This window comes from Eumetopias jubatus, unplaced genomic scaffold, assembly GCF_037043125.1.
Source record: "Eumetopias jubatus isolate StellerSeaLion01/CBP00866 unplaced genomic scaffold, mEumJub1_p1.0 scaffold_14, whole genome shotgun sequence".
Taxonomy (NCBI): Eukaryota; Metazoa; Chordata; class Mammalia; order Carnivora; family Otariidae; genus Eumetopias; species Eumetopias jubatus.
Window position 1 is genome coordinate 14,624,782 of NW_028274820.1, and position 21,917 is coordinate 14,646,698.

General features: G+C 41.9%; 1 protein-coding gene and 1 pseudogene across 3 annotated transcripts in view; both read left to right on the forward strand.

Moving 5' to 3' along the window:
* Positions 1-21,917, forward strand: part of VPS41 (VPS41 subunit of HOPS complex) — a 199,506-nt gene that overhangs the window by 118,661 nt on the left and 58,928 nt on the right. For all 3 annotated transcript variants that reach the window (XM_028108900.2, XM_028108901.2, XM_088018676.1), the window contains 3 exons: positions 1,084-1,203; positions 2,386-2,532; positions 10,247-10,313. In XM_028108900.2, coding sequence (XP_027964701.1) covers positions 1,084-1,203; positions 2,386-2,532; positions 10,247-10,313 — 334 coding nt within the window. The remainder of the gene's footprint in view (positions 1-1,083; positions 1,204-2,385; positions 2,533-10,246; positions 10,314-21,917) is intronic.
* On the forward strand, positions 4,259-6,900 carry LOC114213654 (ribonuclease P protein subunit p30-like; annotated as a pseudogene).

Consider the following 21,917-nt stretch of genomic DNA (forward strand, 5'->3'; position numbering starts at 1 on the left):
ACCATTCTTGGTGTATTTGTGAAGGTGGACACTTACTTAATTTTAGGGTTTTGTTGTGTGTGTGTGTCTGTGTGTGCCCCTTTTGACTATAGGAGCCTAACTATTGAGAGTAAGAAATATGAATAAAATGTGAATTTATTCTCTTTCTCCTGATAACCTGTTTTCCCCTTTAGGGGTGGGAAGGGACACAAAATACACTAAGGTAAACTGAAATTTACTCTAAAGATAGGAATTTTAAAAATTCTGTGAAGATAAACGTATATTTCAGGATTACATGTCTGAAGTTACATATTGTAAATTATATATTGTATAAATTGTATATATGTTATGTTATATAAATGTCTTTTCTTAAGGGGTTTAAATTGGATATATCAAGAAAAAATAGTGTATCCTTAATAATGCATGAATTACTAGAACTATATCTTCACCAGTCTTAGAGGTTTTAACCAGTTATATTTGGTAATAAAATTTATCTGGCAGATTTTTTTCTTTTTAAAGATCTTATTTTTAATCAGTCTCTACACCCAGTGTGGGGCTTGAACTTACAACCCCAAGATCAGGAGTCACACGCTTTACCCACTGAGCCAGCCAGGCTCCACCCTCCCCAGCAGATTTTTTTTTTTTTTATAGATTCTTCCCTTTAAAGACCCTGGCTAACTATAAACTTTTTAAAGAAGTTTAATCCTAAAGCAAGGTTGTCTTATTTTATGGCATGAATTACTGTTCAAACATCATTGTTAAATTATTTTTCTTGGGTTAAATGAAAAACAGGCTGCTTCTGACTATTGCAATTTAAGCTGTGACTAATATTTTATTTTCAAGGAAAAAATTACGAGATTTTGATTTCCCAAGTTACAAAATAAATTAATTTCTGGGCAGTCATTTGAAGAACTTTCTGTGACGCAAATCTTTTGACTGACAAATGTGTATTTATCTCCCTGAATTTTGGTATTTTGGTGCCATCTTGTGGCTTGACTTTGTAGTAACTTCAACATGCAGGGGACCAGCAAAAAAAAAAAAAAAAGGGTAAGAAACCCAATATATGCTTCTCGGTTTCTAAACATCTTTTGTATTTGTCCCTAGTTGCTGCTGTTTGAACGATCTTGGATGAGCAGATGGAAGTCTTCTGTTCTGCACGAAGGGGAAGGGAACATAAGGAGCGTCAAGTGGAGAGGCCATCTGATTGCTTGGGCCAATAATATGGTAAAAGCACGTCTTCATCTTGCTGATCCTTCTGCAGAGCCAGAAGAGTGACCACATTGAGAGAGCTGTGACAAAGGGGAAGATGCCCCTGGCTGCAGTGGTCTTTTCTAAGACCTACAAGTGGTGACTGCTCTCATACCTGGAAGGTTAAAGAGATTAGATTGCTTTTGGCTTTCGTAATAGAGTAATTCCCAACATATTCTGGACTTTATTTTGGAGTAAGAAACCTGAGGCATGGAGAATAGCCAAGAAAATGAAAAGGCATCTTAATAATGGAAGGGTTGCATTGGGAATGTGGTGTTGAAAGTACCAGTTGCCTGTTAGCCAAGGGCAAGCATGTTGCTTTGGAAAAAGTACAGGATATTGCTGATTTCATTTTACTCCCTGTATAATCACAGGTGAAAAGAGGCCTGCCTTTTAAGAAGTAGATTGTAATTTTTGGTGTTACACTCTCTTTAAAGTTTACTCAATATGAGAACGGCTGAATAGAAAGTTTAAAATTAGCTTTTGACATCTGGCGTATCTTTTGGAATTTCAAAATATAATTTAGTAAATTCGTTCTATTCAGTTTTAAATGGTAGAATTCTCCCAGAACCCACCTTGCTATTCAGGACTTTTCTTAAACTTCTCCCGGGTCACAGTTAAGGGTAAACAAACCTGTGGCCTCTTGGTATATTTTTAGTTAGCTGCTTGCTTGATGTTTCCATTTCAGTGCTTTAAAATGTCAGGTGTAGTTTTCTTTACACACAGTGGTTTGTCAGATTCAAAGCTTTTCTAAAAAACTCCATTTTTATAGTGGAACAATACAATTAGAAATGTTACTTGTCTTTCATTTTGGAAATGCAGTGGCAGATATCTTTCCATTTCCCATTTGTGTTGTATTTGAGCCCCTGATGCCATCTGCTAAGAAAATCTCTTTTGTCCTGAAAGAAGAGTAGAGGTTTTCTTTTGTTGTGGGTTCTCACACGGTTTGTGTGGAGTAGGAACATTTTCTTCTGCATGGCTGCCAGCAGTGCTCAATAAACACTGTCAGTATTTTGTGGTGCTAATTATTGGTGGTGTGTGGCAGGGGCTGTTAATAAGTTTTCCTTTCCTTCTCCCTTCTTCTTTCCTTTCCTTTCTTTCCTTTTCCTTTCCTCCTCCCTAAGCGTAGAGGACACTTAATGCTTTTGTATTTTCCAGGGTGTGAAGATTTTTGACATCACCTCCAAGCAGAGAATCACCAACGTGCCCCGGGATGACATAAGTCTTCGCCCAGATATGTATCCGTGCAGCCTCTGCTGGAAGGACAGCGTGACGCTGATTATTGGCTGGGGGACTTCTGTCAAGGTGGTTTGCTTGTTTTGGTAATAAGTCCATGTTGTTAAAGATCCTCCAAAGGAAGATGAGTTCTTGAGTGGCTTCCTGGAACCAAAATATATTCCCCCTGAATGTTCGCGTCATGTGATATTCCTTTATGCTCAAATCCTTTCATATGCAGAAATTTGGAGATATGGTCTTTTTTTTCCTCACCACACAAAACAAATTGTGAACTCTTCCTTGTTCAGAGTGGTGCTGCCATCTGCGATCTTTAAATTTCCCTCGCCCTGTTGGCCTTAGCTATTTATGGAGCATGTGGTTGGTTTTGTTGGTTTGTCAGGTTTTCCATTCCTTAATGTTCTTTCCATTCCCCTTAGCTTCTTCGTTAGAGTTGATGATGGTGGGGAAAGAATGTTAAAACTAAATTATCCTGCTTGCTTGGTCATTGTTGGATGGAGCAGAGGCCCAGACTTATTGATAAGATTAGGGGCTGTTTTTTGCCATGCAGCTATCTGCCCCTCGTGTGCCTGAGTAAATGAAATTCAGCCATTCTACAGAAGAGGGCCCAAAGCTCATTCACACTTTTTTTTTGCGTACCAGTGCTTGTCTTGTATTAGGTATTTCAGAACCCAAAGTTGGCTTCCCTTTAAAAATACATAGCTTAGGGCGCCTGGGTGGCTCAGTTGGTTAAGCGACTGCCTTTGGCTCTGGTCATGATCCTGGAGTCCCGGTATCGAGTCCCACATCGGGCTTCCTGCTCAGCAGGGAGTCTCCTTCTCCCTCTGACCCTCTTCCCTCTCATGCTTTCTATCTCTCATTCTCTCTCTCTCTCAGATAAATAAATAAAATCTTTAAAAAAAATACATAGCTTAATCTAAACAAAATAAACAAAAAAATTAGCTAAGAATAGTATGAGAAAGTATCCCAGCAACCGTCTAATGGCAGAGCTCAGGCTTTAGAGTTGGACAGGTCTGGGATCAGTTCCAACTTCTTCACATACTTCCTGTGTGAGCCTAAGCCTGACTCCTCATCCACAAATGGGAATACTGACTGTTCCTGAATCCTGAGCTTTGGGGAGGATTAAATGAGGTAATGCCTACAAAGTTCTTAACATAGAATCTGACATGTTGTAAGTGCTTCATAAACCTCAGTTGTCATTATTATGACTTAAAATTCTAGAAGAGTCTTGAAAAAGACATGGTTATTTAAAATGTACTCTTCTCTGGAAAAGGAAAGCATAAAAATTGGTTTTTTTTCTTTTTTTAAAATTTTTTATTGTTATGTTAATCACCATACATCATTAGTTTTTGATGTAGTGTTCCATGATTCATTGTTTGTGCATTAACACCCAGTGCTCCATGCAGAATGTGCCCTCTTTAATACCCATCAGGCTAACCCATCCCCCCACCCCCTCCCCTCTAGAACCCTCAGTTTGTTTTTCAGAGTCCATCGTCTCTAATGGTTCGTCTCCCCCTCCGACTTACTCCACTTCATTCTTCCTCTCCTGCTATCTTCTTCTTTTTTTTTTTTCCTTAACATATATTGCATTATTTGTTTCAGAAGTACAGATCCGTGATTCATCAGTCTTGTACAATTCACAGCGCTCACCATAGCACATACCCTCCCCAATGTCTATCACCCAGCCACCCAATCCCTCCCACCCCCCACCACTCCAGCAACCCTCAGTTTGTTTCCTGAGATTAAGAATTCCTCATATCAGTGAGGTCATATGATACATAGCATAAAAATTGTTTTTTTTTTAAATGTTTTATTTATTTATTCATGAGAGTCAGAGAGAGAGAGAGAGAGAGAGGCAGAGGCAGAGGCAGAGGCAGAGGGAGAAGCAGGCTCCCCGCCTAGCAGGGAGCCCGATGCAGGACTCCATCCCAGGACCCTGGGATCATGACCTGAGCCGAAGGCAGACGCTTAACCATCTGAGCCACCCAGGAGCCCCGAGCATAAAAATTGTTAATGCAGTGCTGCTTACTGACCAAAACAAGCATTGTTAACTTGAGGTAAGGTCCTCCTGGCCCTTAGGTTGGTATGATTCAAGTCCTCCTTTCTTTCTTAATTGTTTTCATGTATCAAGTGAACATAGCCTGATTCGGGCATGCGACGGTCATGTGATTTCAGCATGGCTGTATTTGTGGATTTAGACCTGCGAGCGGGTTCTGACCTGAAGGTGCTTCGAGTGCTGGTAGAGAACGCCACTCACCTTGTGTGAGCTAAGTTCTGTTAACACCATTTGACAGTGGAAGAACCTGGAGCTTGAAGTTAAGTAACTTTTGGCTATTCAGTTGTTGCCATCAATCATGTTGTTGAATTTAAGGAAAAGAAACAGGAAAAATTGAAAAACCAGTAGCTATTTCTGAACTCTTTACAACTTTGCCAATTGTACAGGGAAAATCAAGACCGATCAAAGTTTTAACTAGGCTGACGATTATCGTTTTGGATCCATCTCACTGCAATGTTTTGAGAGCAATGTCTTCAAGGGTCTGGCTGTACGATATCATTGCAGTTTTTCCAAAGACAGAAAAACTTTTTCATGTTGCTTGTACACATTTAGATGTGGATTTAGTCTGCATAACTGTAACAGAGAAACTATCATTTTACTTCAAAAGACCCCCTATTAATGTGGCAATTGACCGAGGCGTGGGCTTTGAACTCGTCTACAGCCCTGCTATCAAAGATTCCACAATGAGAAGGTACACAATTTCCAATGCCCGCAATTTGATGCAGGTCTGCAAAGGAAAGAATCTGATTCTATCTTGTGCTGCAGAAAGGCCTTTAAAAATAAGAGGCCCATACGATGTGGCAAACTTAGGACTGCTGTTTGGGCTCTCTGAAAGTGATGCCAAGGCCGCCGTGTCCACCAACTGCCGAGCAGTGCTTCTACATGGAGAAACTAGAAAAACTGCTTTTGGAATTATTTCCACAGTGAAGAAACCTCGGCCATCAGAAGCAAATGCTTCTCTTCCAGCTTGCAAGAAAGCCAAGTGTGAGGGCTGAAAAGAATCCCCAGTCTCTGTCAACACTCCCTTCTTCCTTTTGATAGTCCGTCAGCCACAATAGAAATAAAACCTTTATGATTTACTGTTTTCAAAAAAAAGAACATAGCCTGATTCATATTTAGGGTAGCAGAAGGGAAGGTGTGCCCAGTAGTCTAGGATAAAAAAAAAAAGTGATTCTCTAGTCTCCTTATTCCATGTGTGGTTACTCATCCAGTAAACTTATGTTCTTGGTATTTTTTTTAATTTCCTTAAGTGGACCAAGTAAGTGGCTTTTTGTTGGTTGTTTAAAGTTGTTATTTTCTGTTCTTTCAGTGAAAGACAAGGAAAATTAGGCCATAGGGATGCAGAAGTTTATTGAATGCTATCAGAAATGCCTTCTCTCTTAAGCTGAATAATGGCCCACAAAGATGCATGTCCTAATCCCACAACCCATAAATGTTTCTTTATATGGCACGAAATAATGATTAATTAAGGATCTTGAGATGGGAAGATTATCCTGCATTATCTGGGTGGGCCCTAAATGCAGTCCCAGGTATTTCTTTTCTTTTTTTTTTTTAGGATTTTATTTGACAGAGACACAGCGAGAGGGAACACAAGCAGGGGGAGTGGGAGAGGGAGAAGCAGGCTTCCCGTGGAGCAGGGAGCCCGATGCGGGGCTCCATCCCAGGACCCCAGGATCATGACCTGAGCCAAAGGCAGACACTTGATGACTGAGCCACCCAGGCGCCCCAATCCCAGTTTTAAAGAAGGAGCACCGCCTTGGGAAAGGGGAAGGCAGCGTGAGCCGGGAGGCAGAGACTGGAGCACCGAACACAGCCAAGGGAATACGGCAGCCACAGGAAGCTGGAGGAGGCCTGTTGAGGATGGATTCCCCTCTAGAGCCTCCGCAGGGAGTGCGGCCCTGCCAACACCTTGATTTGGGCCCAGTGATGCTGGTTTTAGACTTCTAGCCTGCAGAACTTGGACAGGATAAATTTCTGTTATGTTAAACCGCCAAGTTTGTGGTAGTCTGTTAGGGCAGCCATGGGAAACTAATATGCTTTCACTGTGCCCAAATTATCCAACTCATACGTAATTTTTCATGTCAAATGTTTCTTTTTATTTACTGGGGATTCCTCTTATTCAGGCTCAGTAGTACATCGGGGACTTCTTCTCAGTTGGGAATCCCCCTGTGATCTGCTGAGGGAAGAGAAGATAGGACATAATCTTTCCTCTCAGAGAGCAGTCTTAACTGGGGAGAGACTGCCACTCAGTGTGGCAAAGCAAGCAGTTAGAGCCATTCATTCATTCATTCATTCGGCCAGCAGCCACTTACCGAGTTCCTGCGATGTGCCAGGCAATGTTCTAGTGGGGGAAGATGGACAAGCAAGTGAATATACCATGTTGATGTTGGTAAATCGCAAGGGGAGTAGCTAAACAGGGACGTGGGGAAAGGGGCTGGGGGTGGGTGCTGCTATGTAATACAGAGCGATCAAGGGAAGACATCTCTCCTACCGAGTGTGTCCTTTGGCAGGGATCTGGAGGGAGGAGGCCACGCATCTGTGCGGGAGGGGTGTCGGCAGGGGTGGCAACCAGGGCAAAATCCTTGAGGCAGTGGTGTGATTGGCATGTGTTTGTGGAACATAAAGCTTATCGGCAGAGCAGATGGAGCAGGTGTGGAGGAGAGGGATAGAAATGCCAAGGGAGGGGGAGGAGGGGAGGTGGGTGCGTTGTGTAGGGGCAGATCGTGTAGGGCCTCACCGGCCTTGGTGCCATCTTTGGTTTTTAATTTGAGTGATATGGGAAGCCAGCAGAGGGGTTTTGAGCAGCGGACTTAGTTAAATGATCTAACTTGGATTTTGAAAGGATCACTCTGCTGTGTGGAGCCAAAGAGCAAAGGGGCAGTGAAGACGGGAGACAGGGCAGGAGGCCACTGCGGGAAGCTCTGTAAAAATCCTGGTCAGCCTTGTGGAGTTGGATTCTGGATGTATTTTGAGGGTAGACCCTGTTGTATTTATTGATGGTTCGATGTGGGATGTAAGAAAAAGAAGTCAACGGTGACTCTTTTAACCTGAGAACCTGGGAACCGAAGCTGCCTTTTACTGACATAGGCAGGACTGCTGATGGAACACATTTAGAGGGCAAGTCAGGAGATGTTTTTGCGTGTGTCCACTTGAGATGCCCATTAGACACGTAAGTGGAGGAGTGGCGGAGGCGTCTGGATGAAGCAAATTAGCGTTCACGGGTGAGAACCTACCTGTCAACGTAAAGGCTCTTGAGATCATCGATCTGCTCTCAGGTGGTACCTGAGCTTAGGGTAGTGTTTCACTCTTCACCTTCCTGTACCTGTTGCTACCTGTCTGAGGCAGGTGTGGGAGATAGAGCTCAGACCACAGAACATGGGGTGGAGGGGTGGGAGTGGAGAGGAGAGCCCAACCACCTGAACTTCCACGTGTCTTCGTCTTCAGAGAGCTCGTAGCAGGGCCATGGAGACAGTCTGGCCTCGGCCTGAGTTTCCTTTTCCTGAGGAACCTTCCTCTCCTGCCGCTAGATGCCCCTGCATTGTACTTCTGTACTTGCCCTTCACACTTGAGTAAGAGGACTTCTTTGTGTGTCTTCCCCACTGCCCCATACTCTTTCTAAGAAAAGAGCTATGTCTGTTTCTTAAAACCCATTAACTCAGGACTGGTGCCCAGTAGTTGCTCAAAGTGCTACTTAGTGTTATTCATGGATTACTTTCTGTTACTCTCCTTCAGACCATTTGAGACACTACTCATGTACTTTTATCTGCACATTAAGATGGTTGTCCGGGCACCTGGGTGGCTCAGTTGGTTAAGCGACTGCCTTCGGCTCAGGTCATGATCCTGGAGTCCCAGGATCGAGTCCCGCATCGGGCTCCCTGCTCGGCGGGGAGTCTGCTTCTCCCTCTGACCATCTTCCCTCTTGTGCTCTCTATCTCTCATTCTCTCTCTCTCTCTCTCAAATAAATAAATAAAATCTTTAAAAAAAAACAAAACATGTTAAAAATAAAAAAGACGGTTGTCCCTCGGGCACTGTGGGGCATGCCCGATAGACAGGTAGGTAGTTTCCCTAGCAAGTGTGGACAGAAGAATCAAAAGTATAACAAAAGGAGAAGGAAATAGGGGAAGACTGGGGAAGTGGACAGGACATTGTCTGAGGTAGACAGGAGACAAAAAGCAACAATGGGAGAAAATTGCTGGTCACTTCCAGGCAAATGCTCCTGCCCCCCCCCCCCCAGCATTGGGTTCGATTCCTGTGTTAGAGCAGGGCCTGCCATATAGTTCCTGCATTGCTGGACAGCAGTTTGGGCATGCAAACCAGGTCACATCCCCATCCAGCCCCAGTTTGGCTCCTAGGTTTATCCTCTGGAAACAAAAATCCAAACGTCTTATATTCAGGTATGTGAATCGTGCCTTCAGGTTGGATAGAGGCAAAAACTGAATGTCTAAAAGGGTATCGTAAGAAAATAACAGTACACTCATGCAATGAGATACTGTAGACATTATTGTGTTGTGGAAGAATATTTAAATAATACATTAAATTACTTATGGTGATTGTTAGGTTAGTTAAAGTCACTTCCAAACAAAAAAGATTGTTAGTGTGTTCACTTTATACTGGGACAGTGGATAATGGTTGCTTTTTCTCTTTGGGTTTTTCTATAGTTTAGAATTTTCTATATTGTAGCTAAACTTAGGGTAGTAGTATTTCTTGTGTTCTTTTATAGCTACCTAAAAGGAAAAAACCTGATTCTTGATGAAAGTTGCATAGAATCAGTGTTTAACTTAAGGTTGTCTTACCTCGATGGCAGAACTTATGTAAATTTTTGTTGTCTTATTAAAAAATAGAATATATTCACTTTAGAATATCCATAGTCTCTCACCCTAAAATAACCATGGTTAACACACTTATGTTGTTTGGTGTGAGTGTGTATGTGTGTGAGAGAGATAAATGCACACACACGTATATATCCAAACCATATCCATATAATTTAAAAGAGAGATTGGCAAACTTTTTCTGTAGAGGGTAGTAAACATTTTAGACTTTGTGGGCTACATACTGTTTCTGCTGAATATTTTTCTTTTTTTTGTCTTCTTCCTTTCTAGCCTTTCAAAATGTAAAAAACTCTTTTTAGCTTACAGGTCATAAAAAGACCAGTCAAGGACAGGCTGTAGTTTGTCAGCCTTGATTTAAAGTATATAATACACTGATTTTAAAACACTTTTTTTTTTAATTTTAAAATACTTGAGAGGGGAAAAAAAAAACTTGAGAGAAGAGCGTGATGCCACTTATGCAAAGTATTACTTAGCAACAGTGAAATAAATGACTAATATGTAGTCAGAAACACAAGCCCTAATGTGAATGTTGCTCAGGTGAGCCAATGGACTTTTTGGTTATGTGCTTCTGCCAGGGCTCTATCTGGATGATGATAGAAGTAGTCCCTAAGTAGAGTTGCAGAGAATGGGTCATTGGAAACATGTTAAAATGATATTATAGTTTCCCTTCTTTCTTTGTCCTTGAATAAGACTTTACTGAAGAATAATGTTGGAGAACATAAGTAATGGTTGCTATATGTCATTGAAATTAATTTCTGTCGTTTTAAGTCATTGAGTAGGTTGTATGCACTCTGTCCCAGTGCTACATGGCTAATTTAACAGAAGTATCCTATATTGAATGAAATGTTATGAAGAGTTTTCCATCACGTGAGTAAAATAACCTGTGAATTTATTTTCTAGATCTGCTCAGTGAAGGAGCGGCATGCTAGTGAAATGAGGGACTTGCCAAGTCGATATGTTGAAATAGGTAAGCCTTCTAGGAATGTAAGACGTCAAAAGAGAATCCATTTCAGTAAAGGGCAACCTAAAATCATGTTCGTCTTCAGGGCTCATCACTTGGGACCTGAGTGAAGTAGGTCAAGAAGCTTTGAAGTTTTGAAACTTTGCTATAGAGACCCGCTTTTCTCACTGTATTTCCAATTTTTACACAGTATTTTTGTAGCTGGCTTTGAAGTTAAATAACCGTGGATTCAGTTTCTGTTGTTTCCCACCTGGACTTTGGACAAACTGCTACACGCCTCTGCATTCTCACCTGTAAGATGTGAGGAAGAACACCTTTCCCACAGGTTGTGGTTGGGAATTCAGAGCGTTCACGCGTGCGCAGCTTATCGCACACTCTGGCGCCTGGCCCTGTCCACATGTACCCTCTGAATACGAATTTTCATCATCACTGGTCTGGGCCGAACTGCCATAATCTTTTCTCTGGATCACTGCAGCAGCCTCCTGACTGGTTTGTGTCTCTTGCCACTGTGAATTATGGTGATCTGGTCTCCCCACTGCAGTCAGCATACAAATCAGATCATGTCACCACCCTTCAGCCCGTCCTGTGGTTTGTAGCACGGAGAGGAGACTCTTAACGTGAGTGCAGGGGTCTGTGCAGGCCCTCCCTGGTCTCTGCACTGCAGCCACACTGGCCACCTTCACCCATCCATGCTCTTCCTTCTTGTCTCTCTAGAAGGCCCTTCTTGCCTCTTTGCATGTCACTGACCCTTAATCATCACTCAGCTCAAGTAGGGGAAGAGCCCACTGGGCCTTGCCGGCGAGGTCAGACCCTCCCCTGTGAAGCATGGGTGTCACTCCCCTTTCTCACACCTGTTTCACTTACAGTGACTGTGCAGTTGTTCATGCAGGTCGGTCCCTTCCTCCACACCGTAAGCTCCCTGAGAGCTCGCTCTGGGTCTGGTCTTGCTCAGTGTTTGTATCTCCAGGACGTGGCCTGATGTAGGTACTAAATAATACCGAGTACTGAATGGATCTGTGACTCAGGGAAACACCTGTTCAGGAGAACTATGTTGAAGATGATCTACCACTACTTTTTACATCTTAGTTTTATAACTTAGTGTAAAAGTTATTCAGACAGAAAGGATGAAAGCAGAATGACTTTTGCCAATTAAACAGATATAATAAAAGCTATTTTGGGACTATTTAGAACCAAGCAGTAGGAGACAACGTTGTGCAACAAAGAAGTTTTGCCACATTATAAGTCAGCTGAAAAGTTCATTTACCTATTTGGATGATGGATATCCATATTCTTATAACAAGATGAAGCTAAATCATTTGCACATGACTGTATTTCTAAAACCAGAAAGGTGTGGCTCATATGGCCTGAGCATTTCAATCTGGGATATTTTGTACTTGAAGACAGAAGTGGATGGTAGGGTTTTAATAATTTTTTGCCTTAGAGAAATAAGTGCATAGTTGGGATTGCTCAGTGTATGGACAGAACAGGCCTGTGCAGAATATAACGGTCCTGAGGAGAACTGAGGAACAAGACGCTAGAGACGACTGGAAACTACCAGGTCATGATTATTACTTCAATGTCTCCATCTTTTCCTGCCTCCCAGCAAAATCCTCTGAACACCTCCGTGCATCAATGCATAGTGTCCTGAGAGAGAAGTATTCCAGTATCTTAAATACAGATGAGTGGGACAAAAATCAAGAACTCTGAGAGTTTTTAAGGGGATGGAAGACTTGCCAGGGAGGCATAAAAGTATCGTAGCTGTCCTCTCCTTAGCTGATGTTGATTGCTCACGCATGAGGCGTGGGCCAGTCCCCTGTGTGCTTTACCTGCATTGGTTCACGTCACCCTCGTGGCAGCCCCCATGACAGTGGGGACTCAGGGACATAAAGATCTGGTCTCAGATCTTATTACAGTGGCATTAGAAATGGACAGAATCTTAACTGCAGAACGGCCACCAGCTTCTGGAGACACAAGGCAGTTTGCCGAATTCCTGTATGATCTTGATGAACTTCCTTCACCTTCCTGAGTCAGGCTTTCCTCACCTGTAAAATGGAGGTGATAGTATCTATGTTTGCAGTCGGTTGTGAGAATGAGACCCAAGTAACGCCTCTATCACAGTGCTTGGCATACAGTAGGCGCTCACTGAATCATGGTGGTGATTATCACTGTGCAGACTTCCAGCCCAGCTCTGTGACTGCTAATAGCCGGCCCAGTGGTGGCCCTGGAGCCCTGGGATCACGTTATTAAAGTATAGTTCATCTGTCCTACAATTTACGTGAAATAGACTGTGTGGGTGCGGGCAATATCACATTACTGACGTTTTACTACTATGGTTAGTGGTTAAGTACCATTTTTTCCCCTCTTGAGAGCAAACCTTTAAGAATATAAACCATTTCCACAGCGGGAAGCAAAGTGGTTTAGATAAGAGTCCTTGACGAGGCTAGAGGAAAAGAGAAATATTAGGAGGTCTGGATTACAATTTGCTTTAGCCCTGAACAGTGTGAGCCACTGTTCTTTAGTAAATGAGGTGAAAATGGCATTGAGGTTAAAGAACTTTCAGTGGCTGTACATTTCTTAGAAGCCAGATGTTTATAACTCTTACTTATAATAAATCAGAATCTCAGGAACAACACGAAAGTTTTCGCTAGCAATAGGACATGAGTTTATTCTTACAAATGCAAAATAATAATGATAATAAGGATTAAGCTTACTGGGCAGTCACCAACCCATGAAACATTCTCTGTACGTAAGGCTTTTTGGATGTCATTTCTTATTCCAAATTACGTTGTTAAAAGTAGGTTGTGGTCTAAGCCTGCCATACTTGTTTGAACTTGGGTCTCTTGTGTTATGACAGGACTCCCTCCCTCTTTGGCACTTTTCACCAAAGTCTTCCACGGGCTTCACGGAATGGCGTTTAGACAGTGTGGAGAAATGAAGCCAGTGTTTGTGGGTCGTTTTCTGGGTGTCTCCTGCCAGGGATAGAGGACTTACATGCAAGGAATTTACGATTGACTTCCTGGTCTTGATTTCATATGGAAGCTTGTTTCATAAAAAGACTAACCAAGAGAAAAAAACCATATGGGAATCTATGTAAAATGACTGAACCCAGGAAGAAAGAGAGGGAATGGAAGAGGGGGGACATCTTTTTCTCTTTAATTAAGCGGTGTTCGTATCTTCAGTTGATTGTACGCTGTGGCTCTTAGAATTTAGCACATTGTTCTATTTTTTAGCCTCTTGATTGGGGAAAAAACAGTGACCTGGAAATGAGACATCTGTGTGGTGGGGGAGGCGAGCTGTGAGGTAAATGTCTTTCCTGGATCTAAGCGTGTCTCACCATCCACCTGTTAGACTATGCTGACCCAGTTGTGCAGGTTCCAGCAGGGGACAGTTCTCGTGCCCTGAGTGACGTGGCTCATCCCCTAGCCTGAGGCTCAGCAAGAATAAGGACATCTCTGGCATCATTCATGAAGTTTTTGCTTAAGGATCTATCTTTGAATGGTGTTCTGTTATAATTCAGTTTGACTCTCTGTTATCTCTTAATTCTTCTGTTCTGCATTAAATTTTTTCCCTGACATTTTATTATGAAAAAAACTAAAACATACAGACAGGTAAAGAATTTTCACAAAAACAGTGAGCACCCATGTGCTCAGCTCTTAGGTTCTGTAATTAAGATTTTATTGTACTTGCTTTATTACATGTCTGTTCCTCTAGCCATTCTTCCTCAGAGTAAGAACTCTTCCCCACTCAGTGCCGGAGACTCAAATGTTTGTTGTTGGGTGTCGAATTAATAAATTTTCTCTGTAACAAGTATTGTTAAGAGATCTGAAACACCCAATGTTATATAACAGATACATTTGGTTCCTTTTATAAAAACAACCAGCAGGCACATGCCAAGTAGAATTTCATTTAATCTTCACGGTGATCCAGATGAGTAGGATCTGTCATCTGCTGTCATCCCATTTTATAGGTGAAGAAGCTGAGGTTCAGCAGGGTCAGGTAACCTGCTCAAGATTATTACATTCACAAGCAAAGAAAACAGCATTTGAACTCAGGATGTGCCGAGTTTCAAAGCTGTCACTCATAACCCCTGTACCATATGTTCTTCCGATGCGTTCCTCTCTCTAACCCCCAGAGGAACTGATGAGAAGGATAGAGGCTTACTCTGGGCGTTCAGATAAAAACCATTGGGGAGACATTCTCTAGCATCCAAACAGCCCTTTTAATATACCAGTGATCATGTCTGCTCACCTGTTCTTCAAAGGGCCAGATGAAATGCAGTGGATTTTTTTCTTTATTTTGTTTCAGCAAAGCATCTCATTTGGAGAAGTAAGAGACTTTAGTTCCCCTTGTTTTATTCTAGGACTGATAGTCCTTCCTTGTTCCTCCTCCAGATTGTTAGGGAACATCTAGAATATAGTTGCCTTGGATGGCTATCAAAATGGTTTCTAAGGAAAGGGAACGAAATCCAGATTGTGAGGTGATTCTTTCAACCGTCTGAAAAAGAGGAAACGTTCTTGTTTTTCTATTTTTTAGTGCTTGACTTCAGTTTAGTTGCTGCATCAAGGAAGTTTTGGAGATGTTTTTGGTCTCTGAAATTGTTTTTAAATTTTATTTTATTCTGGTAAGAACACAAGTTGAGGTCTGCCTTCTTAAATTTTTAAGTGTACAATACATTATTGTTGACTGTATGTACATTGTCATACAGCAGATCACTGGAGCTCACTCATCTTACTTAAAACTTAGACCTTAGAAATTCACCATTTTCCCCTTCCCTCCGCCTATGGCAGCCACTGTTCTACTCTTGGATTCTATGAGTTTGACTCTTTTAAATACGTCACAGAAACAGAATCATGCAGTATTTGTCTTTCTCTGACTGGTTTGTTTCACCTAGCGTAATGTCCTCAGGGATCATCCATATTGTTGCATGTTGCAGGATTTTCCTCCTTTCTTAAGGCTGAATAATATTCCAGTGTCTGGGGGGGCGGAGCAAGATGGTGGAGGAGTAGGAGACCTGGATTTTGTCTGGTCTCAGGAATTCAGCTGAATAGGGATCAAACCATTCTCAACACCTACGAACTCAACAGGAACCGAAGAAGAGAGTAGCAACAACTCTCTGAACAGAGAAGTGACCACTTACTGGAAGGTAGGACGTGCGGAGAAGTGAATCCGAGGCGATATTCGGGAGGATAGACGGCGGGGGAGGGGGCCACCGTCGGCCACTTCTGGCAAGTGATAGAGCCGCGGAGCACAAAATCGGAACTTTTAGAAGTCGGCTCCGCTGAGGGACGTCGCTCCAGTGGCTAAGCAGGGGGTGGAACCCTCACGGGACAGTGTGGTCGCAGGACCCTCGGGGTCAAGAAAGACCGGGGGTGCCTGAGTGCGGCAGAGCTCCCAGGTATCGGAGCGGGGAAGCCGGCTGCAGAGACGGAGCCGAGGCGCGGCTCTCAGCTCGGGGTTACCATAAACTGTGATCCACGTCACAGTCAGGCCACTGCTCCTCCAGCAGGGACCCAACAAGTGGCAGATCCGGGGAGACTCCCCTTCCTCCCCCGGGAGGAGGAGCGCGGGAGCGCACCACAGGGATCTGCTGGGTTTGGAGACTCCACACGGAGTCAGGAGCCAGAGATAGAACTCTCGGTCACAGGCCGGGTGAGCACAGAGTGCGGCCGGAGACCGGGGAGACAGCAGTGACTGCTTTTCTCTGGAGGCGCACTGAGGAGCGGGGCCCCGAGTTTTCGGCTCCTCTGGGCGGAGATTGGGAGGCCACCATTTTCGCTCTGGTCCTCCAAAGCTATATGGAGAGCTTGCAGGGAACAAAAGCTCCCGAGAGCAAACCCGAGCAGCTTGCTTAGCCCGGACGGACAAGGGCGGGGCAATTCAGCCTCCGGCAAAGACATTTGGAAACCACAGCAACAGTCCCCTCCCCCAGAAGATCAGCACGAACAGCCAGCAAGCCAAGACCAAGTTTACCGATCAAGGAGAATGGGAGAACTCCAGCACTAGGGGAATACTGCACATAGAATTCATGGCTTTTTTACCATGATTCATTAGTTTTTCAAAGTTAATTTTTTTAACTGTTTTTTTTGAATTTTTCTTTTGCCCTTTTTCAACCAACATCTTATCAATCCCTTTTTTTAAAAAAACATTTTTTATTTTTCTTTTTTAGAGTCATATTTTATCCCTTCATAGTAGTTACCCTTATTTTTGGCATATATATATAAGTTGTTCTCTCTTTAAATTTTGAGATACAGTTTCTTCTAACAGATCAAAATATACCCTAAATCACTGGTGTATGGCTTTGTTCTAGTCTCCTGCCTGATCACATTCTCTCCCTTTTTTTTTTTTTAAATCTTCTTTCTTTTTTCAAACAACTTCTTGTCTTATCAATTCCTTTTATAAAATCTTTTATAATTTTCATCTTTACAGTCATCTTCCATCCCTTCATTGTATCAACCTGTATTTTGTACATATATAAGTCTTTCTTCCTTTAAAATTTTAGGAGGCACTTTCTTCTAACAGACCAAAATACGCCCAAAATCCAGTGTGTGGCACTAATCTATGCACTAGCCTGATCATATTTGATCCTATTCCGGTTTTTCTGTTTTGTTCTGTTTTTGTTTGTTTTTATCTTTTTCTTTTTTTTTTCTCCTCTTTCTTTTTTCTTTCTTTCCCTTTCTTTTCCCCTGGTTTCAGGTCTTTTCTGATTTGTATAGAGTATATTTGCTGGGGACGGTGTTAACCTGTTAGCATTTTGTTCTCTCATTCATCTGTTCTCTGGACAAAATGACAAGATGAAAAAAATCACCTCAGCAAAAAGAACAACGGTAGTACCGTCTGCCAGGGACCTACTCAATACGGATATTAGTACGATGTTGGACCTAGAGTTCAGAATCATGACGTTAAAGATACTAGTTGGGCTTGAGAAAAGCGTGGAAGTTATTAGAGAAACCCTTTCTGGAGAAATAAAAGAACTAAAATCTAACCAAGTCGAAATCAAAAAAGCTATTAATGAGATGCAATCAAAAATGGGGGCACTAACTGCTAGGATGAATGAGGCAGAAGAGAGAATCAGCTATATAGAAGACCAAATGATGGAAAATAAAGAGGCTGACAAAGAGAGAGAGAAACAACTACAGGATCACGAGGGCAGAATTCGAGAGATAAGCCATACGATAAGATGAAACAACATAAAATAATTGGGATCCCAGAAGAAGAAGAAAGAGAGAGAGGGGCAGAAGGTATATTGGAACAAATTATAGCAGAGACCTTCCCTAATGTGGGGAAGGAAACAGGCATCAAAATCCAGGAGGCACAGAGAACCCCTCTCAAAATCAATAAAAATAGATCAACACCCCGACATCTAATAGTAAAACTTACGAGTCTCAGAGACAAAGAGAAAATCCTGAAAGCAGCTCAGGAGAAGAGATATGTAACCTACAATGGTAGAAACATTAGATTGGCAACAGACCTACCCACAGAGACCTGGCAGGCCAGAAAGGACTGGCGTGATATCTTCAGGGCACTAAACGAGAAAAATATGCAGCCAAGAATACTATATCCAGCTAGGCTGTCATTGAAAATAGAAGGAGAGATAAAAAGGTTCCGGGACAAACAAAAACTAAAGGAATTTGCAAACACGAAACCAGCCCTCCAAGAAATATTGAAAGGGGTCCTCTAAGCAAAGAGAGAGCCTAAAAGCAGCATAGATCAGAAAGGAACACAGACAATATACAGTCACAGTCACCTTAGACGCAAACAATGGCACTAAATTCATATCTTTCAATAGTTCCTCTGAATGTAAATGGGCTCAATGCCCAATCAAAAAACACAGGCTATGAGATTGGATTAAAAAACAAGACCCATCAATATGCTGTCTGCAAGAGACTCATTTTAGACCCAAAGACACCCCCAGATTGAAAGTGAGGAAAAGCATTTACCATGCTAATGGACACCAAAAGAAAGCTGGGGTGGCAATCCTTGTATCAGACAAATTAGATTTTAAAACAAAGACTGTAATAAGAGATGAAGAAGGACACTATATCCTACTTAAGGGTCTATCCAACAAGAAGATCTAACAGTTGTAAATATCTATGCCGCTAACATGGGAGCCACCAATTTTATAAGGCAATTAATAACAAAAGCAAAGAAACACATTGACAACAATACAATAATTGTGGGGGATTTTAACACCCCCCTGAATGAAATGGACAGATCATCTAAGCAAAAGATCAACAAGGAAATAAGGACTTTAAATGACACACTGGACCAAATGGACTTCACAGACATATTCAGAATATTCCATCCAAAAGCAATGGAATACACATTCTTCTCTAGTGCCCATGGAACATTCTCCAGAATTGATCACATCCTAGGTCACAAATCAGGTCTCAACCGGTACCAAAAGATTGGGATTATTCCCTGCATATTTTCAGATCACAATGCTTTGAAACTAGAACTCGATCACAAGAGGAAAGTCGGAAAGAACTCAAATACATGGAGGCTAAAGAGCATCCTACTAAAGAATGAATGGGTCAACCAGGAAATTAAAGAAGACTTAAAAAAATTCATGGAAACCAATGAAAATGAAAGCACAACTGTTCAAAATCTTTGGGATACAGCAAAGGCAGTCCTGAGAGGAAAGTATATAGCAATACAAGCCTTTCTCAAGAAACAAGAAAGGTCTCAAATACACAACCTAACCCTATACCTAAAGGAGCTGGAGAAAAAACAGCAAATAAAGCCTAAACCCAGCAGGAGAAGAGAAATCATGAAGATCAGAGCAGAAATCAATGAACTAGAAACCAAAAGAACAGTAGAACAGATCAACGAAACTAGGAGCTGGTTCCTTGAAAGAATTAAGAAGATTGATAAACCCCTGGCCAGACTTATCCAGAAGAAAAGAGAAATGACCCAAATCAAAATCATGAATGAGAGAGATCACAACCAACACCAAAGAAATACAAAAATTATAAGAACATATGATGAACAACTCTATGCCAGCAAATTAGATAATCTGGAATAAATGGATGCATTCCTAGAAATGTATCAACCACCAAAACTGAACCAGGAAGAAATAGAAAACCTGAACAGACCTATAACCACTAAGGAAATTGAAGCAGTCATCAACAATCTCCCAACAAACAAAAGCCCAGGGCCAGATGGCTTCCCAGGGGAATTCTATCAGACATTTAAAGAAGAATTAATACCTATTCTCCTGAAACTGTTCCAAAAAATAGAAATGGAAGGAAAACTTCCAAACTCATTTTATGAGGCCAGCATTACCTTGATCCCAAAACCAAAGACTCCATCAAAAAGGAGAATTACAGACCAATATCCTTGATGAACATGGATGCAAAAATTCTCACCAAAACACTAGCCAGTAGGATCCAACAGTCCATTAAAAGGATTATTCACCACAACGAAGTGGGATTTATCCCTGGGCTGCAAGGTGGGTTAACATCTGCAAATCAATCAACGTGATACAATACATTAACAAAAGAAAGAACAAGAATCATGATTCTCTCAATAGTTGCAGAAAAAGCATTTGACAAATTACAGCATCCTTTCTTGATCAAAACTCTTCAGAGTATAGGGCTAGAGGGTACATACCTCAATATCATAAAAGCCCTCTATGAAAAACCTACAGCAAATATTCTCAATGGGGAAAAGCTGAGAGCTTTTCCCCTAAGGTCAGGAACTCGGCAGGGATGTCTACTATCAATTGCACTACTGGGTATTTACCACAGAGATACAAATGTAGGGATCCAAAGGGGTACGTGCATCCCAATGTGTATAGCAGCAATGTCCACAATAGCCAAACTGTGGAAAGAGTCAAGATGTCCATCAACAGATGAATGGATAAAGAAGATGTGGTATATATACACAATGCAATATCATGCAGCCATCAAAAGGAAGGAGATCTTGCCATTTGCCATGATGCGGATGGAACTGGAGGGTGTTATGCTGAGTGAAATAAGTCAATTAGAGAAAGACATGTATCATATGACCTCTCTGATATGAGGAATTCTTAATCTCAGGAAACAAAGTGAGTGTTGCTGGAGTGGTGGTGGGTGGGAGGGATGGGGTGGCTGGGTGATAGACATTGGGGAGGGTATGTGCTATGGTGATCGCTGTGAATTGTGCAAGACTGTTGAATCACAGATCTGTACCTCTGAAACAAATAATGCAATATATGTTAAGAAGAAAAAAAGAAGAAGATAGCAGGAGGGGAAGAATGAAGGGGAGTAAGTTGGAGGGGGAGACGAACCATGAGAGAGGATGGACTCTGAAAAACAAACTGAGGGTTCTAGCGGGGAGGCGGGTGGGGGGATGGGTTAGCCTGGTGATGGGTATTAAAGAGGGCACCTTCTGCGTGGAGCACTGGGTGTTATGCACAAACAATGAATCATGGAATACTATATCAAAAGCTAATGATGTAATGTATGGTGATTAACATAACAATAAAAAATTAAAAAAAACAAAAACACAAAAACCTAAAAATAAATCAGTTTAGTTTATGAAAAAAAAATATTCCAGTGTCTGTCTATATACCATGTTTCCTTTATCCACTCCTCTGTCAATGGCTGTTTAGCTTGTTTTCTACGTCTTGGCTATTGTGAACAGTGCTGTAGTGGACATGGGAATGCTAATGTCATTTTAAGGCCCTGATTTCAATTATTTTGGATAAATACCCGGAAGTAGGATTGCCGGATCATATGATAGTTCTATTTTTCCACGCTGTTTTTCATAGCCCTCTGCCATTCTGCGTTCTCACCAGCCATGTATGAGGGTTCCAGTTTCTTCACATACTTGCTAACATTTGTCCTTTATTTTTTGACAATAGCCTATTTACAACTTAAAATATAACCACTTGGTTTGACTCTTCAGACCCAGCAGGTCCTTAACCATTATTACCTTTTCTGTTGTGTGAGCAGTGTGTCGTGATCTACTCACTAAATCGCTCCTCATCCGTGCTGCTTCCTGAGTGCTAAAGTTGAGCAGATGAGCTTATCATATCTGCTTAGCTCTGTCGTTGAGCACAGTAGTGTGCTGAATATTGATTAGAAAAGATGTAATTAAATTGCAGACTAAACTTGCTTTAAATGGTTTTTGTCTTATTGTGCTATTGGCTCCTGACTTGAATGTCTTTGTTATCTTGCCCATTAGCCTTTCTCTTCTCTTTTATTCCTGTGTGTTAGGTCTTCTCCATAGTTTGCTGATGGTAAAACATGGTAAAGTCCCTTTTACTTTAGTGCATCTGCTTCATAGCACAGCTCTGAAGATGTTGGCATGTTGTGGTTTCCTGATGCATTTTCTTAGATCAGTGGTCAGGCTGACAGAGTGTCCAAACTTACTGAAAAGCCTGTGAATAGTATATCCAGTCCATTACAAAATACTAGCATCTGGTGACTAAGGGGTCGGATTCTCTGGAGAGTAAGGCGCTATCACAAAGAGGCCTCGGTGCTTTCTCGTAAGTGAATATAAGACAGTGAAAGATACTTGTTCCTATTTATATGTTGCTTGAGAAACTCTTGTTTGTTTGCTTTTTTAAGAATCTTAGAGGCCCAGATCTGTAGCAGATTATTTTATGTGGCTCCAGTGAAGATAACA